The sequence below is a fragment of the Budorcas taxicolor genome, chromosome 12 (assembly GCF_023091745.1).
Source record: "Budorcas taxicolor isolate Tak-1 chromosome 12, Takin1.1, whole genome shotgun sequence".
In the NCBI taxonomy this organism is placed as follows: Eukaryota; Metazoa; Chordata; class Mammalia; order Artiodactyla; family Bovidae; genus Budorcas; species Budorcas taxicolor.
In genome coordinates, this window is record NC_068921.1 from 77424204 (window position 1) to 77445837 (window position 21634).

Sequence of the window (21634 nt, forward strand, 5' to 3'; positions counted from 1 at the left end):
AAGACAAAGTCAGACCTGCTTCCTCAAGTCACCAGACCTCCGCCTGAGCCCCCTGCTGCCACTTTGCCTCCTCACTTCCCCACGAAAGGGTACGTGTGATTAAAAGACGTGCCGCCCACATCTCACATCTCCACTCAAAAGTATCCCTCCCCTCGGAAAAGCTCTCCTGACCGTAGACCCTGCTTAACCATGCCAGGCGAGGCCAGGAGCCCACTCCAGGCATTCTCTTAGCACCTGCTCCTCTCAGCTTGGGCCTGGCTTGACTGAATTCTTTCCTTCAGAGTCTACACTTATCGAGTGTTGACTAAATGCTAGTTCAGTTCAGATCAGTCGCTCAGTCGTGTCCAGCTCTTTGCGACCCCATGGACTGCAGCACACCAGGCCTCCCTGTCCATCACCAACTCTCGGAGTCCACCCAAACCCATGTCCATTGAGTCAGTGATGCCATCCAACCATCTCATCCTCTGTCGTCCCCTTCTCCTCCTGCCTTCAATCTTTCCCAGCATCAGGGTCTTTTCCAATGAGTCAGCTCTTCGCATGAGGTGGCCAAAGTATTGGAGTTTCGGAGCACCACACAAAGGAATTTTCATGGGTTCTCTCATTCAAGCCTCCCCAAAACCCTAGCAGGTAGACATGATTATTAGCCTGCATCTTTTAAATTAAGAAGTTCAAAATCACCCAGCCAGTAGGTGAAGCCAGGCAGTCTAACATGGGAGTTGGTGCCTTTAACCATGCAATTAGCATCTGCCTCTGACATGAGAAATGTGAATTCCAACATCTTCTGCCTTTATTAACAAAATACCCCTAGTATTCACCACAGAGTAGAGAATTAATAGTTGCTGAATATGAACAAATAGGACAAAATGGCTTTTCCATCTACTATTCTTTCTATTTAAGAAAACTTTTTCATTTTGGGAAGTCAAAGATATACAGAAGTCATGATATGATGACCCCCAAAATACCCATCTCCCAACATCAAAACTTGTCAACGTAGGGCCCACCTTAAAGGCCAACATTTAATCAAATGAATATTATAATAGCTGGTAGAAAGAGTATTATTTTCAGAATCATATGTACCTAGTTTTCCTCATATGCTTATTAATCTGTGTTAACAGATTTTTTTTTTTTAACGAGCTTAAAATGGTATTTCTTCATGAGACACAAATCAGGGATACTGTAAAGGGGAGATTGACATTTTTTCCCCTATGTAAAATTAAAATTTTTCTTAGAGAATAAATACTGTACAAAGTTTTTAAAAATGGGGAAACAGTTGTAACATATTTGACAAAAGATTAGCATCCTCAATGTATACAGAGTTCTTACAAATCAGTAAGAAAAAGACCAATGGCACATTATCTAGAAAAAAAAAGGTTTCAACAGATTCACCACTATTCCTAAAAGACAAAAAGACAGGCCTTAGACTGACGCCCCCTGTCAACACACTTTCTCTGGTATTCTACAGTTTACAACAGCAAACACTCCCGAAAAGAGGAAAACAACTCTCACCTGTAAGCTGCTTTCTTCAAACCCACGGAGCCTTAGAATCTTGCATTAGAGGGAGCTTGAAGAGTGTCTGACCTCGGAATCCTTCCAAACAGGATGCAGGACAAGTAGTTCCACCTCCCGGTGGGACCAGAAGTCCAGGGACCAGGTGTCCGGTTCTCAGTCCCGCCGGAGGTGAGATGAAGAGGAAGGTGAGAGAAGAACGCGGAGTGTTTAAGAGATGAGGGCTTAAAGGCTAAAGCACCCAGCCCCCTGGATGGCATCTCAGACCTTGGGTGTGCGGCTCAGAAGGAAGGGACTGCCATTCAGTGGAAAAACATGACCCAGGGGGCTGAAGGATGCCTAGAACAGAGGCAAGCTCGCACTGGTGTAGCAGAGGGGCCCAAAGCTCTTGACTTTGAGAAACAGCAGTTATAGCCTCTCCTTCAAATAAGGAAAACAAGAATGGAGTCTATCTTCAGCCATCAGGGTAAGATTATTTTAGGAATACTGAGTTTCCCGGACGTGGATTTGAGTCTTTTTTTAGAAAAAGATTTGTTTTTTTTTGATGTGGACCATTTCTAAAGTCTTTATTGAATTTGTACAATATTGCTTCTGTTTTATGTCTTGGTTTTTTGGCTGTAATGCAGGAGAGATCTTATCTCCCTGGCCAGGAATCAAACTCTCATCCCCCTGCATTGAGCAAAATCTTAACCACTGAACTGCCAGGGAAATCCCCTCGAATCTTTTGAAACTGAAAGTCGCTCAGTCATGTCCCACTCTTTGCGACCCCATGGACTATACTGTCCATGGAATTTTCCAGGCCAGAATACTGGAGTGGGTAGCCTTTCCCTTCTCCAGGGGATCTTTCCAACCCAGGGATCAAACCTGGGTCTCCCGCATTGCAGGCCGATTCTTTACCAGCTGAACCACAAAAGAAGCCCAAGAATACTGGAGTGGGTAGCCTATCCCTTCTCCAGGGGCTCTTCCCAACCCAGGAATTGAACCAGGGTCTCCTGCATTGCAGGTGGATGCTTTACCAACTGAGCTAAGAGGGAAGCTCAAATCTTTTAAAGTCCTAAATTAAGAACCAAAAAAAAATTCAGGGACTTCCCTGGCAGTCCAAGAAGATGGCACACTTCCAATGCAGGGGGCACAGGTTCAACCTCTGGTCAGGGAACTAAGATTCCATATACTGCATGGTACGGCCAACAGATAAAATAGTGACTCGTTCAACAGTTAGAAAAAACATCCAAATCACATCCGAAGCATACTTGCCATACATGGTGACTCTGACTCTAATTAAGCCTTTAGATCTACCTTGCAGTTTATGCAGTCACAGTAGATAGAGGAACAAGCTAAACTACACTCTATACAAAGCTGAATAAACCCAGAATGAGAGCCGTCCAGAGCCGACCAGGCGATACCAGCGAATCATGGCATTCAAGAAACCCACAGGACTGCTTCAGACCAGAGTCAGCAAACTACGGCCTTCAGATAACTCCCACCTGCAGGCGGAGTTTAAAACAAAAACCTTTGGAAACAATTTTCCTAGAACAGAGCCATGCTCATTCACATATCATCCATGGTTGAGTCTTTACAGCAACACAGCTGAGTAGCTGCAACGGAGACCACATGGCCTGAGAAGGCTTAAAGAGTTAGTCATTAGCCCTTTTCACTAAGTCTGTCAACCCCCTGTCCTGGACTAAGAGACAATAGATACTCAACAAAACACCCTGTGTGGCCCATTTTGATTCACACAAGCCAAGGGTAAAAGTGCATTTCTGAGGCAATCAAGGAAATCTGTGGACTGGGTTCTAGAAAACATGAAGGGATTATTGTTAATTTGATAAAGAGATAACAACGGTATTATGGTTATACAAGAAAATGCCTTTTTGGAGGTACAGGCCACACTAGTCAGGCTTCCCGGGTGGCTCAGTAGTTAAGAATCCTCCTGCCAATGCAGGAGACCCAGGTTCGATCCCTTGGTTGGGAAGATCCCCCTGGAGAAGGGAACAGCAACCTATACCAGGAAAATGCCTGGGAAATTCCACGGACAGAGGAGCATGGCAGGCCATAGTCCATGGGGTCGCAAAAAGTCAGGCATGACCTTAGCCATAACTAAACAAAAGCAACTACTCTAGACAGGGGTGAAATATGTTATCTCCCATTTAAACTGCTTCAACGAAAAGATTAGCAGATACAGCCAAAAAAAACAGAAATTGTTTTAATCAACCATTGTTGATGGATATATGGAAGATCATTATACCATTCCCTTCCCTTTTAAATTTGCTTTAATAAAAAGCAAGTTAAAAATCAGAGCTCTGATCAAAAACTAGAGTTTATCTCCAGAGGGCCTTTCTCTCTAGGCAGGCCTCCGGCTGCACTGTCCTTACAGAGTTTCATCCCTATATCTCCAACACAGTTACAAGATCCCCTGGAGCAGGAAATGGCAACCCACTCCAGTATTCTTGCCTGGAGAATCCCATGGACCGAGGAGCCTGGTAGGCTATAGTCCATGGAATCACAAAGAGTGGGACATGACTAAGCCTGCACGCACGCAGGCACAGTCTGCCACCAGGAATGCTGGTCCCCATTCCACTCCTCTGCCTGTAAAAATTCTACCCTGGGTCCAAGGTGAAGCCTCACTATGACCTCCCCCAGTCCTCTGCCAGGAATTCATTTCCCAGTGCTCTAACTGCCCTTGGGCACTTATTTCATTCTCCAGAAATGTTAGCTATTTACCATGTCCATTACCTTGTGATGTCATACAAACCCGAGACTTCTACTGACTGTAAACCAGTTTCAGGGGGTATAATATGGGGGCATAATAACACCTTCCACATTGTAATCCCTGCCTACTCTCTGCCTAGCTCTCAGATCCAATCTAGGCAAGGTCGTTTTGCCCTGAGCAGTATTACTGACCAGAGAGAGCTTCAATTAAAGAACGAATTCCTGTTACACAAGATGCCGGCCCTGTTTAACCAACACTCTCTTCATAAAATCTCTAATCTGAGCGTTACCTCTTGGATGAAGGTCCTAGAAAAGAGTAAGATCGCTTGAATTTTGTCCTCCTGTCGTCACCTTCCTTGGGACTGTCCGTCTGCAAACAATGCTGCACTAATCTCCATGCCCACCGGTGCCCTAGCCCCTTGGAAAGGCCCAGCGGACTTGAGTACAAAGCCCTTAAGTACAGAGCCTTGACTCCCCCTGCAAGAGCTGACCCAGACTGGAACTTTCAAGATCTTACTACATAAAATAAGAGGGCAATGAACAGATCATTTTAAAAACTTAATACCACGTTCTATCTTTGCTCTATTCTGCCCACAATTGGCTACCTAAAGTCAGCGTGAATAACCACCTTCTCTAGGTCTAGTGCTAATAGTCAGGACCCTGGTTTGCAAGGTCAGCCGGTCCAAAACACTTCTGTGCAAAGGTCCACCAATTAGAAATTAATTTACCTTTGCAAACTCAGCTTTTGAAACACAAATGCTCTCTACCCAGGCAGTCTGCTTATTCAGGAACTTCTGGTTTCTCCAGGGAGTCGTTTTAGGAAAAACAAGGCATTTGGGGAAAATGTGGGCAACCTGCAGGGGTCTCTTATTAGCATTTCAATAAATTGAGTGAGACCAGGGAGAACGGTCTTCAGTTACAGGAAAAAGTACATAAAAACGTGTGTGTGAGACCTACACTTTATATTGGTCAAATCCAACTGATTTAGAGAGAACTTTTAGTTTTTAATCCAAGATTTCTCCCTGGGACATTAAGCAAAACTAATATCCTGCTTTAAGAAGACGTGTCTCCAAGTCTCATTTTCTTATCAGTTCAATATTAACAGCCTGGAGTCAGGTGTGTTTTAAAATCGTGCACCAATAAATTTAATTATTAAAAAAAAAATCGTGCACCTCTTTAGCGTTACCAGTGCGGCTGCGGTGTTCTCTTTGGCCAATAGCGTGAAAGCTCAATAAGCATATTTCCTAATCAAGGCAGTAAAAGAGATTTCTTCAAAAACTCAGCGGGGTCACTAACAGCTCCAAAGAAGCCCGAACTCAGAAACTGACAAGCGCCAGATGGTCTCTTTTCTTGTGCAGCTTTCTGGTCTCCTCGCAAACAGGGATCTCCAAAGTTAAAACCAGAAGCATCAGACCGGGAGATCCTTTTCAAGGGGACCCTTCTGATGGGTCATCGCGTCTTCTTTGGGAAGAGGAGGCGTCTACACCTGGGTAACTGGCCGAGGCGTCCGCGTCGCGCTGCGCCGGACGCTGTGCGGACGCGCTAACGGCCCGGGGCGCCGCCCTTCCAGCCGCTCCCGCAGGGGCCGCGTCCCGCCACGGCCGCGGCTCTGTCCCCGCCCTCCGTCCCCGGCTCGCGCGGGCCCCGGAGACGCGCCGGCGTGCGACGCCCCCACGCCCCGGGGCCCCCTCGCGGCGAGGGCGGGGACGGACAGGGGCTGGGCTCAGCCCGCGCCCGGCGACTCACCTGCCTCGGAGCGCGGCGCCGAGAGCCGGCCCGAGCGACCGAGCGGAAATCCCGGCCGGCCGTGGCGGGGGCGGCCGCCCAGGGAGGCCGCCCCCGAGGGCGCCCCCTGGAGGCGGGACGCGGTACCCGCCCGCCCGCGGGGGCCGCGCGCACACACCCGAGCACGCGCCGGGAGCCCCGAGGACGCACACCTGGGGCTTCTCTACCGCTGCGTGCGCTCTAGGGCGGCCCGCCTGGGCGTCCACGGTCAGCCTTGAGTCCGTGTTGGACCCAGACCCGCCTGGGGACACATACACACACACGAGTCCACGTTGGACCCAGACCCAACTGGGAACACACACACACACACAGCCTTGAGTCTATGTTGGACCCAGATCCATCTGGACACACACACACACAGCCTTGAGTCCATGTTGGACCCAGATCCATCTGGACACACACACACACACCCTCTAAGGTAGCCCGCCTGGGCGTCCAGGATCAGTCTTGAGTCCATATTGGACCCAGACCCACCTGGACACACACACATACACACTCACACACACAGAAATGAGCCCACGTATCCTGTAGGACAGATGGACAAAGTGATGACCAAGGCCTCACTCCAGCAGCCACACTCCACTCGGCACTGATACTGGATACAGATAATCGTGTAACCTTGATACTGCTGCTAAGTCTGCTAAGTCACTTCAGTCGTGTCCGACTCTGTGCGACACCATGGACTGCAGCCACCCAGGTTCCTCCGTCCATGGGATTCTCCAGGCAAGAATACTGGAGTGGGTTGCCATGCCTTCCTCCAGGGGATCATGACTTACCATCTGCTACTATTTACCAATTCTCCGTTTTCACTTAAAACTGTGGTTGGAGGAGTTCATGCTTAGTCACTTCAGTCATGTCTGACTCTTTGCGACCCTGTAGACCATAGTTCACCAGGCTCCCCGGTCCATGGGATTCTCCAGGCAAGAATACTGGAGTGGGTTGCCATGCCCTCCTCCCTGGGATCACTTACCATCTCTTCCCTGGATCCCAGGACTAAATTTGAGCCCCAGCAGTGAGAGGAGTGAAGACTCTCTTTTTTTTCTTTCTAGACGTTGTTATTCTGGGCTTAAGCAGTCCTACTTTGGGGACCTGGGTGAAAAGAATGGCAGAGAGATTGAGGGGAGCCACTTCTGCCCCCACCCCAAAGACGAATGCCTAAGTACTAGTTGTTAGACTAGAAATAATCTCCCTTACTCATTTTCTGCCTTTCCACTCTCTCATGTATGGGGTTGGACTCATGTGGCTTTTACAATCTGGTTTCTACCCAAACATTTCCAATAATGCTGATGTGGTTGTGTTTTGAACAGATGTGCAATTTCTAAAGAAATCTAAAAGATCAGATTCATAAACCATAATTTTCATAGAGTTCTTTCTTGTGTGGGGAAGTTCATAATTAAATTTAAATTTATATTAGTATAAAAAAGCCACATCTAATGTATATTTTAACATATCATTTTTCAAGAGTAGCTGTAATCATCTTAATTTTTCTCTTCCAAAAGGAAGAGTGGTTCCATTTTTATTAATTTTTTGAAGGAGGAAGGTCATGTCAGCAAAAGAAAGTGTGAGGGAAATAAATGAATAAATAATTCCCCTGATAAAGGAAGATTAAAGATGGTAAGGAGGTGAGTGTTAAATTGCATTTATTGCCAGATAAGGCTGGGAGAGTCTGTTCCAATATGGATTAGGCTCTGTGGGATGAGATATTCAGTTTAACTGTCAAAAAATCACCCACAGAAAAATAATTTATAATAGTAATTTTCAAAATATGGTCCCAGATGGGCAACATGAGCAGCACCTGGAAATTCAGAAATGTAAACTCGAAGCCCACACCCCAAGCCTTCTGAATAACCAACTCTGGGGGTGATACCCAGCAAAATGAAATGCATTTTAACAAGTGCTTCTTTTTTCTTCATAATAATCATTTATTTTTTCCCCATTTTTATTAAGTTATAATTGTCTCACAGCATTATAAAAGTTTAAGGTAATTTGCATAATGATTAAATCAGCATAATGATTTGACTTATAGACATCATGAAATGATTATCACAAGTTTAGTGAACATCCATCATCTTCAGTCCAGTTCAGTCCAGTCCCTCAGTTGTGTCTGTCTCTTTGCGACCCCATGGACTGCAGCACGCCAGGCCTCCCTGTCCATCACCATCTCCCGGAGCCCACTCAAACTCATGTCCATCGAGTCAGTGATGCCATCCAACCATCTCATTCTCTGTTGTCCCCTTCTCCTCCTGCCTTCAATCTTTCCCAGCATCAGGGTCTTTCCCAATGAGTCAGTTCTTCACATCAGGTGGACAAAGTATTGGAGTTTCAGCTTCAACATCAGTCCTTCCAATGAACACTCAGGACTGATCTCCTTTAGGATGGACTGGTTGGATCTCCTTGCAGTCCAAGGGACTCTCAAGAGTCTTCTCCAACACCACAGTTCAAAAGCATCAGTTCTCCGGCACTCAGCTTTCTTTATAGTACAACTCTCACATCCATACATGACTACTGAAAAAACCATAGCTTTGACTAGACGGACCTTTGCTGGCAAAGTAAGATCTGTGCTTTTTAATAAGCTGTCTAGGTTGGTCAGAACTTTTCTTCCAAGGAGTTTAAGCGTCTTTTAATTTCATGGCTGCAGTCACCATCTGCAGTGATTTTGGAGCCCCCCAAAATAAAGTCTGTCACTATTTCCACTGTTTCCCCATCTATTTGCTGTGAAGTGATGGGACCAGATGCCATAATCTTGGTTTTCTGAATGTTGAATTTTAAGTCAGCTTTTTCACTCTCCTCTTTCACTTTCATCATCTTTCACTTTCCATCATCTTATATAAATATAAAATTAAAGAAATAGAAATAGAAAAAAATTTTTATGTGATGAGAACTCTTAGGATATACTTGTCTTAATAACTTTCCTACAGGAGTATTAATTATATTTATTATCTTGTACATCACACCCCTAGTACTTGTTTATTTTACAACTTGAAGTTTTCAGTACCTTCATCTAATTCCCCCACCCGCCCTGACGTAACCACAAATTTGATCCACTTTTTGTTGAGTTTTTATGTTTCTCTGTTTTTGAAGTGTAACTGACCTACAATACTATGTTAGAAAAACTACAATGTTATGTTAGAAAAATCAGTTTCTCAAGGAAACTGATTGATCAACTCAGACAAGTCTTGGCTTCAGTTTTGGGTTAGTGGGTTACATCAGAGCCAGCTGCTCTAGTGGGTTTAATAACTTGAGTTGACTCACAGAGGCTGTCAGTTGCCTGCAAATGGTATAGGTGAGTCCTTTGCTAGAAAGGATTCAGCCCACTAACAGCTGTTTTTCTGTTCATTCTGGTCTGATGCTCTGCTGTCCACAGTCTCCCATACCCTCCAGGCTCAGGGTCAAGCAGCTGGCCAACTGCTACACCCCAGGTTCAAAGCTCAACAAACACTTTATCAACTCAAAGGATTTAAACTGTCAAATTGTCTCTTACTGGAATTATCCAGTTTGGTCATTTTGTTTTCTAAATACCAGCAGGTAATTGCCAAACTCTGTTTTCCAGACTTTTGTGTTAGAAAGTGAAAGTGAAGTCCAACTCTTTGTGTCCCCGTGGACTGTAGCCTACCAGGCTCCTCCATCCATGGGATTTTCCAGGCAAGACTACTGGAGTGGATTGCCATTTCCTTCTCCAGGGGATCTTCCCAACCCAGGGATCAAACCCGGGTCTCCTGCATTGCAGGCAGACGCTTTACCCTCTGAGCCACCAGGGAAGTTGGTGTTAGAGGCTGATATGTATTTGAGGCAATGCACAGACACTTTGTATTATGCAAAAGGGGCCCACCTCATTCCTTCTGACCCCTCCCCCACATCTCCAGCATTGTAAGTACGACACAGTAGATGGGAAAATATATTCTTCATCTCTTGAAAAGATAATTATAATGTGAAATAAACAACAGAACCTGGGTGCTATGTACAGAGCTTGAAGTCTAATTGAATAACACTATAAAATTGACTGAAATGTTATCAAATCATTCTAGTAAATTATTACAAATAACCATCCTTGACTGTAAATATCCTGCAACCAAAATCCAGGCCACCACTTGTTTTGTAAGCTAAGAATGAGCTCTACACACCCTCACTGCCCTGAGATGACTCACCAAACAAAGACGCAGTCAGGAGGTTTGGGGGAGGGAGAGGTTAGGTGGAATTTAAAGGTAATAGTGTTTTCACAGGCTGAAGGCAGAACAAGGCTGTGTGCCAAGGGTCAACATTAGGCCTGTGTTGTGGCCCAAGCTTGGGTTGGGAAGGAATTTCCAGACATGAGGCAGAATGAGAGAATAGAGTTTATCAGAGTGGGAGACGCTGTTAAAGAACAGCGGGCCGGCTCAAGGGCGAGCCAAACCCTTTTGCGGGCTAGTAGCCAATTTCTAGAAGGCAATGGCATCCCACTCCAGTACTCTTGCCTGGAAAATCCCATGGACGGAGGAGCCTTGTAGGCTGCAGTCCATGGGGTCGCTAGGAGTCGGACATGAGTGAGCAACTTCACTTTCACTTTTAACTTTTATGCATTGCAGAAGGAAATGGCAACCCACTTCAGTGTTCTTGCCTGGAGAATCCCAGGGACGGGGGAGCCTGGTGAGCTGCCATCTGTGGGGTTACACAGAGTCGGACATGACTGAAGCGACTTAGCAGCAGCAGCCAATTTCTACAGCCTCAAGACAGAAAATTCCTACTGGAATGCGGGCATTAGGTGATAGGTTAGAATGCTATAGGGTGGGTAATAGGGTGGGTATTTTACCTAATACGGGGTCAAGTAACTGGCCGGTTTGATCAGAGGCTCATGGCAACAGTTGCTATGGGGCTTGGTCAGTTTCAGAGATTTTCATCCTGTGATCTTGGTACAGGGCTCCACAGTCTGGGCAGCAGAACCAACTGCTGGATCAGGATCCTATGAACTTGGAGACTAAAACTTATAAGAGATGTGAATGGGTGTGTCCAGAAGCGCTTTAAATGAAGTTCTGCACATGGGTTGGAAACTGAGGGTGCTTGTTCATGTCGAAATGACTCGGACCGTCAAAGTAGAGTGTGATGTTTCATTCTTCCTAATGATTTAAAACAGCAACATTTCTGATAGTGCTTTTCCAGAAGAAGGTTTCTCCATATATAATAAAGCAGCAGTCACCCTTAGAAGTGGGTTCCTTGACACATTAAAACCTCAGCATTTCTATGGGAAAAAATGTGATTTTCTCTTCACTCCCCACTGCCTTCATCTGTGCTATGTCAGCCTGATGAATGGCAGAGCAGAAATGTACTTTTTCAGTCTAAGGGACTTTTTAACCATATCAGAATATATCAGGATAGAAAGCTTCAAAATATTTTATTTCCATAAAAGTGTTGGAATTTCAAACATTCTTACATTACACAACAGATTTTTATGAGGATTTATATAAGCACCCAGGTCACTTTTATAACTTTTTATAGTGGACTTCTATATAAGAGTTAGGTTTTATATTTTAAAGGTTAAGCATCTATGAATATTTGAAGAACACTAGCTTAGTCCAACCCTCTCATTTCATGGAAGAAAAACTCATAACAAAAGGAACCACCACCACCACCACCAGCATTATTTTTATTAGAAGCAACTGAGGCATGCAGTAATTAAATGACTCATTTCAGAGTCCTGGTAACTAATGGCCGGATGGGAAAGGTTCACGTCTAATTGAACTGTTGAAGCTTAAAAAGATGACTTACGCCAGTGAAGCTGGCCGTAGGGTAGCTCTCACACTCCTGGTCTCTGTTCTTTGCACCGTACCACCTTGTTTGCTGAGGTCTGCAGATTCCTACACCAGTACTATAAAAGCTGTCATCCCTACCCGTTATCAGAAAGTTCTAGAAATGAGCAGTTTTGAAAATTTTTGAGACAAGTCTCCAGTCTACTCATCAAAATGAATGCTGTTGAAATTAACTGCTGAAACAAAACTTTTTAAAGTAGTTTGTTTTTTTTTTACAGTTTATTTTTGATGTGGACCACTTTTAAAATCTTTATTGACTTTGTTTCAACATGGCTTTTGTTTGTTTGGCCACGAGGCATATGGAATCTTAGTTCCCTGACCAGGGAAGGTGAAGTCTTAACCACTGGCCTGCCCGAGAAGTCCCCCAAACTGGTTTTAAGTGATAGGTAAAATTGAATTTAAATCTACAGGGAACACATTTTCTCAAACACTTATCACCAGTAGGAAGCAGAAAGCTTTATTGGCCTTGGAAAAACGCCACATATTTAAAAACAAAACGATTAGAAACAGGACACTCAAGACGGTTTTGATAAACCATGTAACAGGTTTCAAGAACTCATAGAACTAATCAGGTGATAAGACTATAAACCTGAGATTGTTTCTGGGTAACTTAAGGTCTTGAGGATAAAAACCTCAAGTGAGAGTTAGCTCTCCTTCAGTTATTTACTGAATATTACTATGTGCCAAGCATGGGTCTAGGGCTTCATATATGTTTTCTATTTTAAACTTTCCAATAAGTCTGTGAAAAAGGTAGTATTATCCACCATTTTAAGGGCTTCCCTGGCTCATTTGGCAAAGAATCCACCTGCAATGCAGGAGACTCGGGTTTGATCCCTGCGTCAGGGAAGATCCCCTGGAAAAGGAAATGGCAACCCACTCTAGTATTCTTGTCTGGGAAATCCCATGGACAGGGAAGCCTGGAAGGTTATAGTCCATGGGGTCACAAAAGAGTTGGACACGACTTAGTGACTAAACCACCAGCATCCACCATTTCATAGATGAGGTTCTGAGTTACTTGCTGGATTGGATCTCTAAGGCAGCCAGGAATGGCCACAAACTGGGTGGCTTGAAGGTGGATTCTTTACCAAATGAGCCCCTGGGAAGTCCTTAAATTGGTGGATAATACTACCTTTTTCACAGATACTACCTTTTTCACAGACTTATTGAAAAGTTTGAATGAGAAAACGTATATAAAGCCCTAGACCCAAGCTTGGCACGTAATAATATTCAAGATCGAACCTGGGTGTTCCCCATCGCAGGCAGATTCTTTACTGTCCGAGCCAGCAGGGAAGCCCCAGAAGTGAAAGTGAAAGTCACTCAGTTGTGTCTGACTCTTTGGGACCCCAGGGGATATACAGTCCTTGGAATTCTCCAGGCCAGAATACTGGAGTGGGTAGCCTCTCCCTTCTCCAGGGGATCTTCCCAACCCAGGGATCAAACCCAGGTCTCCCTCATTGCAGGTGTATTCTTCACCAGTTGAGCCACCACTGCTGCTGCTAAGTCGCTTTAGTCGTGTCCAACTCTGTGTGACCTCATAGACGGCAGCCCACCAGGCTCCCCCGTCCCTGGGATTCTCCAGGCAAGAATGCTGGAGTGGGTTGCCATTGCCTTCTCCAATGCATGAAAGTGAAAAGTGAAAGTGAAGTCGCTCAGTCATGTCCGACTCTTCAGGACCCCATGGACTGCAGCCTACCAGGCTCCTCTGTCCACGGGATTTTCCAGGCAAGAGTACTGGAGTGGGGTGCCATCGCCTTCTCCGAGCCACCACAGAAGTCCCTAATAACATTAATGTGGGATTTACCTGGTGGTCCAGCAGCTCAGACTCAGCACTCCCAATGCAGGGGGCCTGGGTTCCATCCTTGGTCAGGGAACTAGATCCCACATGCCATAACTAAGACCCAGTGCAGCCAAATAAGTAAACAAATACAAATAAATATTTAACTAACAGAAATGTTGTTCTGGAGGCCAGGAGTCTGAAGTCCAGGTGTGGGTGGGGCCATACTCCTCTGCAGGCTCTAGTGGGAGGACCCATCCTTGTCTCTTCCAGCTTCTGGTGACTCCTGGCATTGCTTGTCTTCACTCCAGTCTCTGCCTCCATCCTAGGCACAGCCTTCTTTGCTCTATGTATCTTCTCTTTGTTTTAAAAGATACCAACCATTGGATTCAGGGCCCACCCTAAATCCAGGATGATTTCCTCTCAAGATCCTTCACTAATTTTACCTGTAAGACCTGATTTCCAAATACAGTCACCTTCTGAAATTTTGGGTGGATATGACTTTTAGCGGGGGATACTAGTCGACACTCCCTACACTTGCCTAAGGTCTGTGAGGTTCCAACTTGGGTGTAACACAGATTTTCCCTTCACACTCAAGTATTATGCCCCCAAAGGCCAACTATTTCTAGATGATTACTGAGAGAGCCATACAGCATACACAGTTTCCTGAAGACTTAAAAGCTTGCTTCAGAAGAGCCTGCATTGCACACCCCGTCGTTCAGCCAACAATCCAAGCCTCCTGAGTTCTTTTCACTCAGCATCACTCTGGAACATCACCCCCCAGCGTCTCCCCCACCTTTTGGGCAGAGCAATTTAGCAACTACTTTTCCATTACCCGACTTTCCCATATGGTGTCTCTTTACCACCAAGGCACCTTATCACAGCTGTATTATGAACTCATCCGTGGCTCTCTTGAAAAAAGAGGAATCTGTGATGTCACACATGTTCCTTTATTTACAAAGAAAAGTTATTTCAAATGATGCAGTAATTTACAAAGGAGAGTCCCCAAGAGGCCCCTGCAAGGGGGGTGCTGGTAACCATGCTCAGTCCCTGATGTCTACACCAGCAAGCCCAATCTGCGCACACAGCAAGGGTTGAAGTAACCTGGATTGTAAGCTCCACAGGGGAGGCATCACCTGTGATCATTCATCATATCCTCAGCAGCTAGCACACTGCCAGTGCACAGTTTGTGCTCAAGGAGATATTTTGAAAAAGATAATAGCATAAAAGTAATCTGAGGGCCCCTTGTGATGGGACTCTTCTGTATCTTGACTGTTGGTCAGTCGCTCAGTTGTCTGACTCTGAAAGCCCATGGACTGTAGCACACTAGGCTTCCGTGTCCTACACTCTCCCGGAGCTTGCTCAAACTCATGTCCATTGAGTCAGTGAGGCCATCCAACCATCTAGTCCTCTGTTGTCCCCTTCTCCTCTTGCCGTTAAGCTTTCCCAGCCTCAGAGTCTTTCCCAATGAGTCAGCTCTTCACATCAGGTGGCCAAAGTATTGGAGCTTCAGCGTCGGTCCTTCCAATGAATATTCAGGATTGATGTCCTTTAGAATTGACTGGCTTGATCTCCTTGCAGCCCAGGGGACTCGATGGTAGTGACCTCACAAATCTACCTGTGATAAAATCACAGAGCTGTCCCCTCCACTAAAAAGTTCTCCACTGATCTTTCATCTAGTGATTTTATTCACTGCTGATCTTTGCCTCAATCAATTAATTCACTGGGGACCAAAAAAAAATGGTTTTCTAATTGCCATTCTTTCAACATTTATTAGCTTCAGTTAGTCAATAGAGAAAAATATTTTCCCCCACCAACTATGGCTATTTGGTAACCATGCAGTCATGACAGATAGGTCAAACCTGTCTGTTGAGAAACCTATAAAAGTGAAAGTGAAGTCGCTCAGTCATGTCTGACTCTTTGTGACCCATGGACTGTAGCCCACCAAGCTCCTCCGTCCACGGGATTCTCCAGGCAAGAATACTGGAGTGGGTTGCCTATACCTTCCTCCAAAAGTCAAGTCTATCATTTAAGGCAAGTACTGAGTCAAGCACCTCATTACTGGGAGGGAGGTCTTATTATGCCCACATTACAGATGGGAAACTGGAGCTGAAGCAATGCTAAATGACTTGCCTATGACATCAAAGCCCGAGGGCCAAGAACCAAGTGTAGTTTTTTTCACCTCAAAGTCCAATAGGTGTGAATATGAACATACATGTCCAGTGCTTTACTGTGGGGCTTGGTCTATCCTGTGAGATTTTAACTCAGTCATCTGAAATAAAATGTAAAGACCATGCTTAAGAAATGTGATAGAATCAGAAACCCAAAGAGCCCTGTGAAGGCACAGTGGGCTATGTCTACACGGTGCAGGTCTTAAGAAATAAATGTAACATTGCATTTAACAGGGAAGAGATGTACAGAGAAATAAAAAATATCCCCAGAGTACCTTCTGAGGCTTTGTGATGTTTACTATCAGAGAGGTGAAGAATTATTTGGACTCTCTGATTTCCCAAACTGGCAATGATCACTATGTTTGTTCTGATACCACCCCCGACCCTCAACTGAACCCCATACCATGATTGAGTAATACAAACACAAGTTTAAGAAAAATATCAAAAACGAGGGGGAACTGGGAGTCAGATCTCCACTTTAGTCTTGTTAGAAGGGAAACCTAAGAAATGAAGAAGGTGGCTGCCTTAAGAAGGAAAAAAGGAGGAAGAAAAGATGAACAGCATGGCCCACTTCCAAAATCTGCCGAGATAAAAGGCTCCATGAAATGTCAATCAGGCGAATGACTGTTTTCTCTGGGCCGAAGGCAGCTGTGATGGAAGTCCTGAGATGGAGCAGTGAGAGCTATGGGGGTTCATTCTGCAGGCAGGGCGTCTTGATTTGACACAAGTTTTAGTATCAGTACCAAAAAAAAAAAAATCACAAACAGGCTGTTATAAGAAATGGTTTTCCTTTACTCTCAAAAGACAAGCGCTGTTTTAAAGAAAGAAATTAAAAGAAAAATCAACAAGCATATAGTACATCTATTATCTCCCAAGCTAAGTGCTACAGGAACATAATGAACAATAACACAGCTCCTGCTCCTCAGAGCTCTATAAACTGTTATTGTTGTTTGGGGACCATTTCTGAAAGGTTTGAAACAGCATTTTCTCTTCTGAGGATCTCAACCGTCATAGGTTACAATTACTGATTTACAACTCTATGCTGGTTGGCCTCGGACCCCACTCCCCACAAGCGAGTGTAGACAATCAATTCATCTCAATGTGAGATCTACTCACCCCGTTTGTTGAACCTGGATTACTATTAATCGGTGTCTAAAACCAAATAGTGGAGGAGGAAACAGCAACCCACTCCAGTATTCTTGCCTGGGAAAGCCCATGGACAGAGGAGCCTGGTGGGTTACAGTTCATGGGGTCGCAAAAGAGTCGGACACGACTTATTGACTAAACAATGACAACAAAAACCAAATAGAAGCCATTTTCTAGAAAGAATGAATTGGTCACTTTGATTTCAGTTTAAGGAAAGAAGACAAAGAGTCAAATATTAGGTTGCTCAAAATGTTTATTTGAGTTTTTCCATAACATCTTAAGGAAAAACCCAAACAAACATTTGGCCAACCAAGCAACTTGAAAATCATCTATTAAGGAGGCAATATGACACTTTTATACTGGTTTGTGTAATAATTTTACTGCATAAATTACACAGATTGCATAAATCAATAGGTCAACAGCAAATACAGAAGAATAAAACAAAATGATATGATTATTCTGACCCAATAAAACATGATAAATTAACCAATTCTTAAAAATATCACAAACTCCTTAAATGTGGTTCCTTTTGAGAGGAAGTTTACCTCTTGCATTTTTTGGATATGACTGTGGTTCTATGAAGCTAAATGGGAAACGGCTTTCCAGATAAACATATAAAAACACAACTTACGTAGATGTGTAGCCCTCTTAATACTGGATATAACAAAAATAAAGACATTAGGCTGTCTGTTTTTATCTAAAGCATAGCTTGAATTTTCTATTAAGAGTGACAGTTTATGTAGAATACTACACAATTTTGCATGCTACGAATAGCACAAGTTGAAGAATCCAAAAAATAGTGGAGGAGTGAATTTCTTCCTATGGAAAAAGTGTAAATATACTAGATGTCAAAATTTCCACTCTTCATTCAATTATTTGCCCTGTTCAAAACATAAAAATACAAATAAATATTTCCTTACAAATGAAGTACATAGCATATTGTTTGGAAAAAAAATTAAAAAAAAAACAAAAATCTTAATTTACTCGTCCTTAAATAAAAATTCTAATATACAGACACATTAGATATTTATATAAATGTAGGAGTCCGTTTGTCATTTTCTGTTCACAGTCAATGTTTAATAGTATGAGTCTCTATACAACACGACTCGTTCCAAATGCAGGTTTAATTCTGCTGTAAGTCACTCAAGATAATTTTTTTCCTCTTTTTCTTTTTAATTAAAAAAGACTTTATTCTTGGCTTTTCAGAAGTTATGTTTGAATTGTCTGAAAAAATACAATTTCAATGCAAAAACCACATCAAGCATTCAAGAGTAAATTGCTGGTGCTATAATCTTTTTGCAGGTCTTTGTTTTCACAGGAAAAAAAAACAATGAAGTAAACAACACGTAGGACTTTACATGGTTAAACGCAAGCACGAGATATGGACAATCTGCCTCATGCACACACACACACACACAAACTCAAAAAATGAAGGAAAAGGGATCAGACGTTTTTCTTTTGCATTTGTTCCAGCTTTCTTCTTAGAAGACCATAATTTTCCTTAGTTCCCGATGCTGTCGGGTCAAGCCGCAGAGAGATCTCGTAGTGTTTTTTGGCCAGGTCTAGATGGCCCCAACGATGATAGAGCACAGCTGAAATAGCAAGAGATCAATTTCATTGGAAAGGCTTCTGAATAACTTGCATTCCCAACCACTTGCACAAAGAAATATAACAGAACCTCTGCAAGCAGTTTTCCAAAACCATTGTTTAAAACAATACTGTTTGTACTGCCAACTTTATTTATTGTAATCGTACCCCTTGGTGATCATCCGTTTAACCATTCCCAGTTACTCCCGGGGTTCTGAACCATCTCCCAACAGAAACAGCGCTACATAAAGAAGTAAAAGAAAAGTTCCCTAAGTTTGGTGATGCTGCCCTGAAATTTCCTGGAAGCCAGGCTGGATAGGGCTGGGCTGCCACACCACTTAGCACAAAGCCACCACGTAGAAGACCAGCTGTTCAGTTTTTTTTTTTTTTAATAATTTTTATTTATTTATTTTTGGCTGTGCTGGGTCCTAGAGGCTTCAAGGGTTTTCCTCTAGTTACAGTAAGCGGGGGCTACTCTTCGGGCTTCCTTGATGGCTCAGAGGTTAAAGCAACTGCCTCCAATGCGGGAGACCGGGTTTGATCCCTGGGTCGGGAAGATCCCCTGGAGAAGGAAATGGCACCCGACTGCAGTATTCTTGCCTGGAGAATCCCATGGACGGAGAAGCTTGGTGGGCTACTGTCCACGGGGTCGCAGAGTCGGACACGACTGAGCGGCTTCACTCACTCACCCCTCAGTGCAGTGCACGGGCTTCCCATTGCCGTGGCTTCCGTTGTGGCAGAGCACGGGCTCTGGGCACATGGGCTCAGTAGTCGTGGGCACATGGGCTTAGCTGCTCTGCAGCATGCGGGATCTTCCGGGACCAGGATCAAGCCCCTATCTCCTGCATTGGCAGGTGGATTCTTTACCACTGAGCCACCAGGGACACCCCAAGACCAGCTGTTTATTTAATAAAGATTCCCTTACACCTTTTGGCAACATCATAGCTTGTTTGTTGCCAGCTGGAATTCAGGGCTCTCACATCGAGATCTGACCACAGAGTGACAGTAAAATAAACCTACTTGTTAGAATAGTAAGCCTCTGATGATTATAATGATTTTCTAAGTAAAATGAATTTTTGGTGTGAGCAGTACAGCAACCACTGATGCTTCATCACTTTTTTTTTGCAAGGAGAAGCTACAGAATCTATAGGGAAGAGATTTGGTAGGAAAAACATTCACATGACTGAGCCTTCCAAATATCAACAAGCCTTGTTCTAAAAATCTGAATTACTGGGACTTCCCCGGTGGCCCAGTGGTTAAGATCTGCCTTGCAGTGCAGCCACGTGCCCCAGGGCAACCAAGCCTGCATGCTACCTCTAGAGAGAAGCAACTAAGACTCAGTGCAGCCAAATAGCTATTTTTTAAAAATCTGAATTACTGGGATATAAAAACAGAAGAAAGGAGTTCTAGGGAATAGATCACTGTAAATGCATTCTTAGCCAAGGCAGAGAACATATGAATGCAAGGAAGACCAGGTTAGAAGGAAGGTCCACTACAGAAAAGGCAAGCACACACAGGTCAGACTGCACACTTCCAAAGCAATTCTCAGTTCACCAAGGCCAACACAGGCTAGATTTGAAAAACAACTCCCCCAAGTGATTTTACAAAAATGTACCTATTTCATGAAGTCAAAGTGGCTCAGTCGACCCCATGGACTCTACAGTCCATGGAATTCTCCAGGCCAGAATACTGGAGTAGGTAGCCTTTCCCTTCTCCAAGGGATTTTCCCAACCCAGGGATGGAACCCAGGTCTCCTGCATCACAGGTGGATTCTTTATCAGCTGAGCCACCAGGGAAGCCCAATTTTACTAAGATTATATAGAATTCCCGTATGATTCAAGTTGAAAATTTTCCTTACCCAAATTGCCATGGTAACTTGCTGTATTTGGATGAGCTTTAATTGCTTTGAGGAACAAAGCTTCGGATTCCTAGAAGATGAAACACACACAAGATAAGGTACTGCACGCAATGCAAAGGTTTCATGCACAGTTTCATCGCCTGTGGTTTTCAAACTTTGAACGTGCTCTTTCTGTTCCACCAGATTCTCCTCCCAACACTGAGGAGGCCCAGCAGGGCCACACCGTGTTGAGAAGAGGCTGGGAATGGTGACCCACCGCAGGGTGTGACGGAGCAAAGGTGACAGCGGAGTCAGGACAGTGGCCGAAAAGAGGACGAATACGCTAAGGACTCTGCCACCTGCCTCCCGGAAGTGGCGGGAATCCTGCCACATCAAGCAAGCAGCTAGTTCAGGGTGCAGGGGAGGATGAACAAAGGTCAAAGAAGGAAAGCGCTGGGCTCTGAGAACACCTGTGGAAGGGTCACATCCGGTCACCATCGGTGAACTCATCTCTGGGATTCTCCAGGTTAGTGGGGTCTGGGTAACTTCCCCAAAGAACCCACAACCCCGTGGGGAACCCAGAAGCAGCCCAGTCAGCTGGAGAAAATGAGCAGAGAGAATCGGGGAGAAACAGCTACAACTGGGTCCCCTCTGCACAGGCAGACTTGCAAAAAATAAACACGATACCCCTTAAAAGGTTATCGGTCAGCAAAATCTAGAATTCAAAAGTGTATACTGAAGCCATGAAACTCCCTGAGTATTCAACTCGAAAAGGAGAGAAATGCATGAAATATCTTAACTGCGTGTTGTTTCAGAAAATTATACTGACCATGCTATCTCTGAGGTTGTTGGGGTCTCAAAGAGTCGGACATGACTGAGCGACTGAACTGAACTGAACTGAATGCTATCTCATGAGCTGAAGAGAAGTAAATAACATGGGACAAACGGGAATTAATCAGTACTTCTAGGCCTAGAGCGATCAAAATCACGTACGGTCCTTGATTCAGGAAGGAAGTGCTTCTCTCATGAAAGGACTAAGACGCTGCTTCTAAAAGTGTGTTTTCTGTAACATCTGTGTTAGGAGGCCAGGATGCTGGTTAAAAATGCCTATTTGCTGACCTTACCCAACTGAGTCACGGGGAAGAATAAGCATTTGTAATCTCACAGGCTCCCTCGGTGCTTCTGACACACAGAATTAAAGTCTGAGATCAGTGCCATTGGGAACGGAGTCCCCTTCAGTACACAGGGAGTGATGTGCCCTGTGACTCACAGTCTACTGGCCTCTCCTGGGAGCCCAGTCACATACAGCTGAATCAGTTTTCATTGGTCAGAAATTTCT

The 21634-nt window shown here is 44.4% G+C and overlaps 2 protein-coding genes across 4 annotated transcripts in view; both read right to left on the reverse strand.

Moving 5' to 3' along the window:
- GGACT (gamma-glutamylamine cyclotransferase) overlaps positions 1-5987 on the reverse strand; it is a 52275-nt gene extending 46288 nt beyond the window's left edge. Inside the window, exons 1-2 of one of the 2 annotated variants that reach the window (XM_052650305.1) lie at positions 5962-5987; positions 1507-1661 (exon numbers count right to left, since the gene is read on the reverse strand). The gene's annotated coding sequence lies outside the window, so the exon portion shown is untranslated. Of the gene's footprint in view, positions 1-1506; positions 1835-5961 lie in introns of those variants that run through there. The other variant, XM_052650304.1, reaches the window with a different exon arrangement.
- Positions 5988-17390: 11403 nt separating this feature from the next.
- Positions 17391-21634, reverse strand: part of TMTC4 (transmembrane O-mannosyltransferase targeting cadherins 4) — a 57514-nt gene continuing 53270 nt past the window's right edge. For both annotated transcript variants that reach the window (XM_052650075.1, XM_052650076.1), the window contains exons 17-18: positions 20317-20386; positions 17391-18463 (exon numbers count right to left, since the gene is read on the reverse strand). In XM_052650075.1, coding sequence (XP_052506035.1) covers positions 18315-18463; positions 20317-20386 — 219 coding nt within the window. In that variant the 3' untranslated portion in view covers positions 17391-18314. The remainder of the gene's footprint in view (positions 18464-20316; positions 20387-21634) is intronic.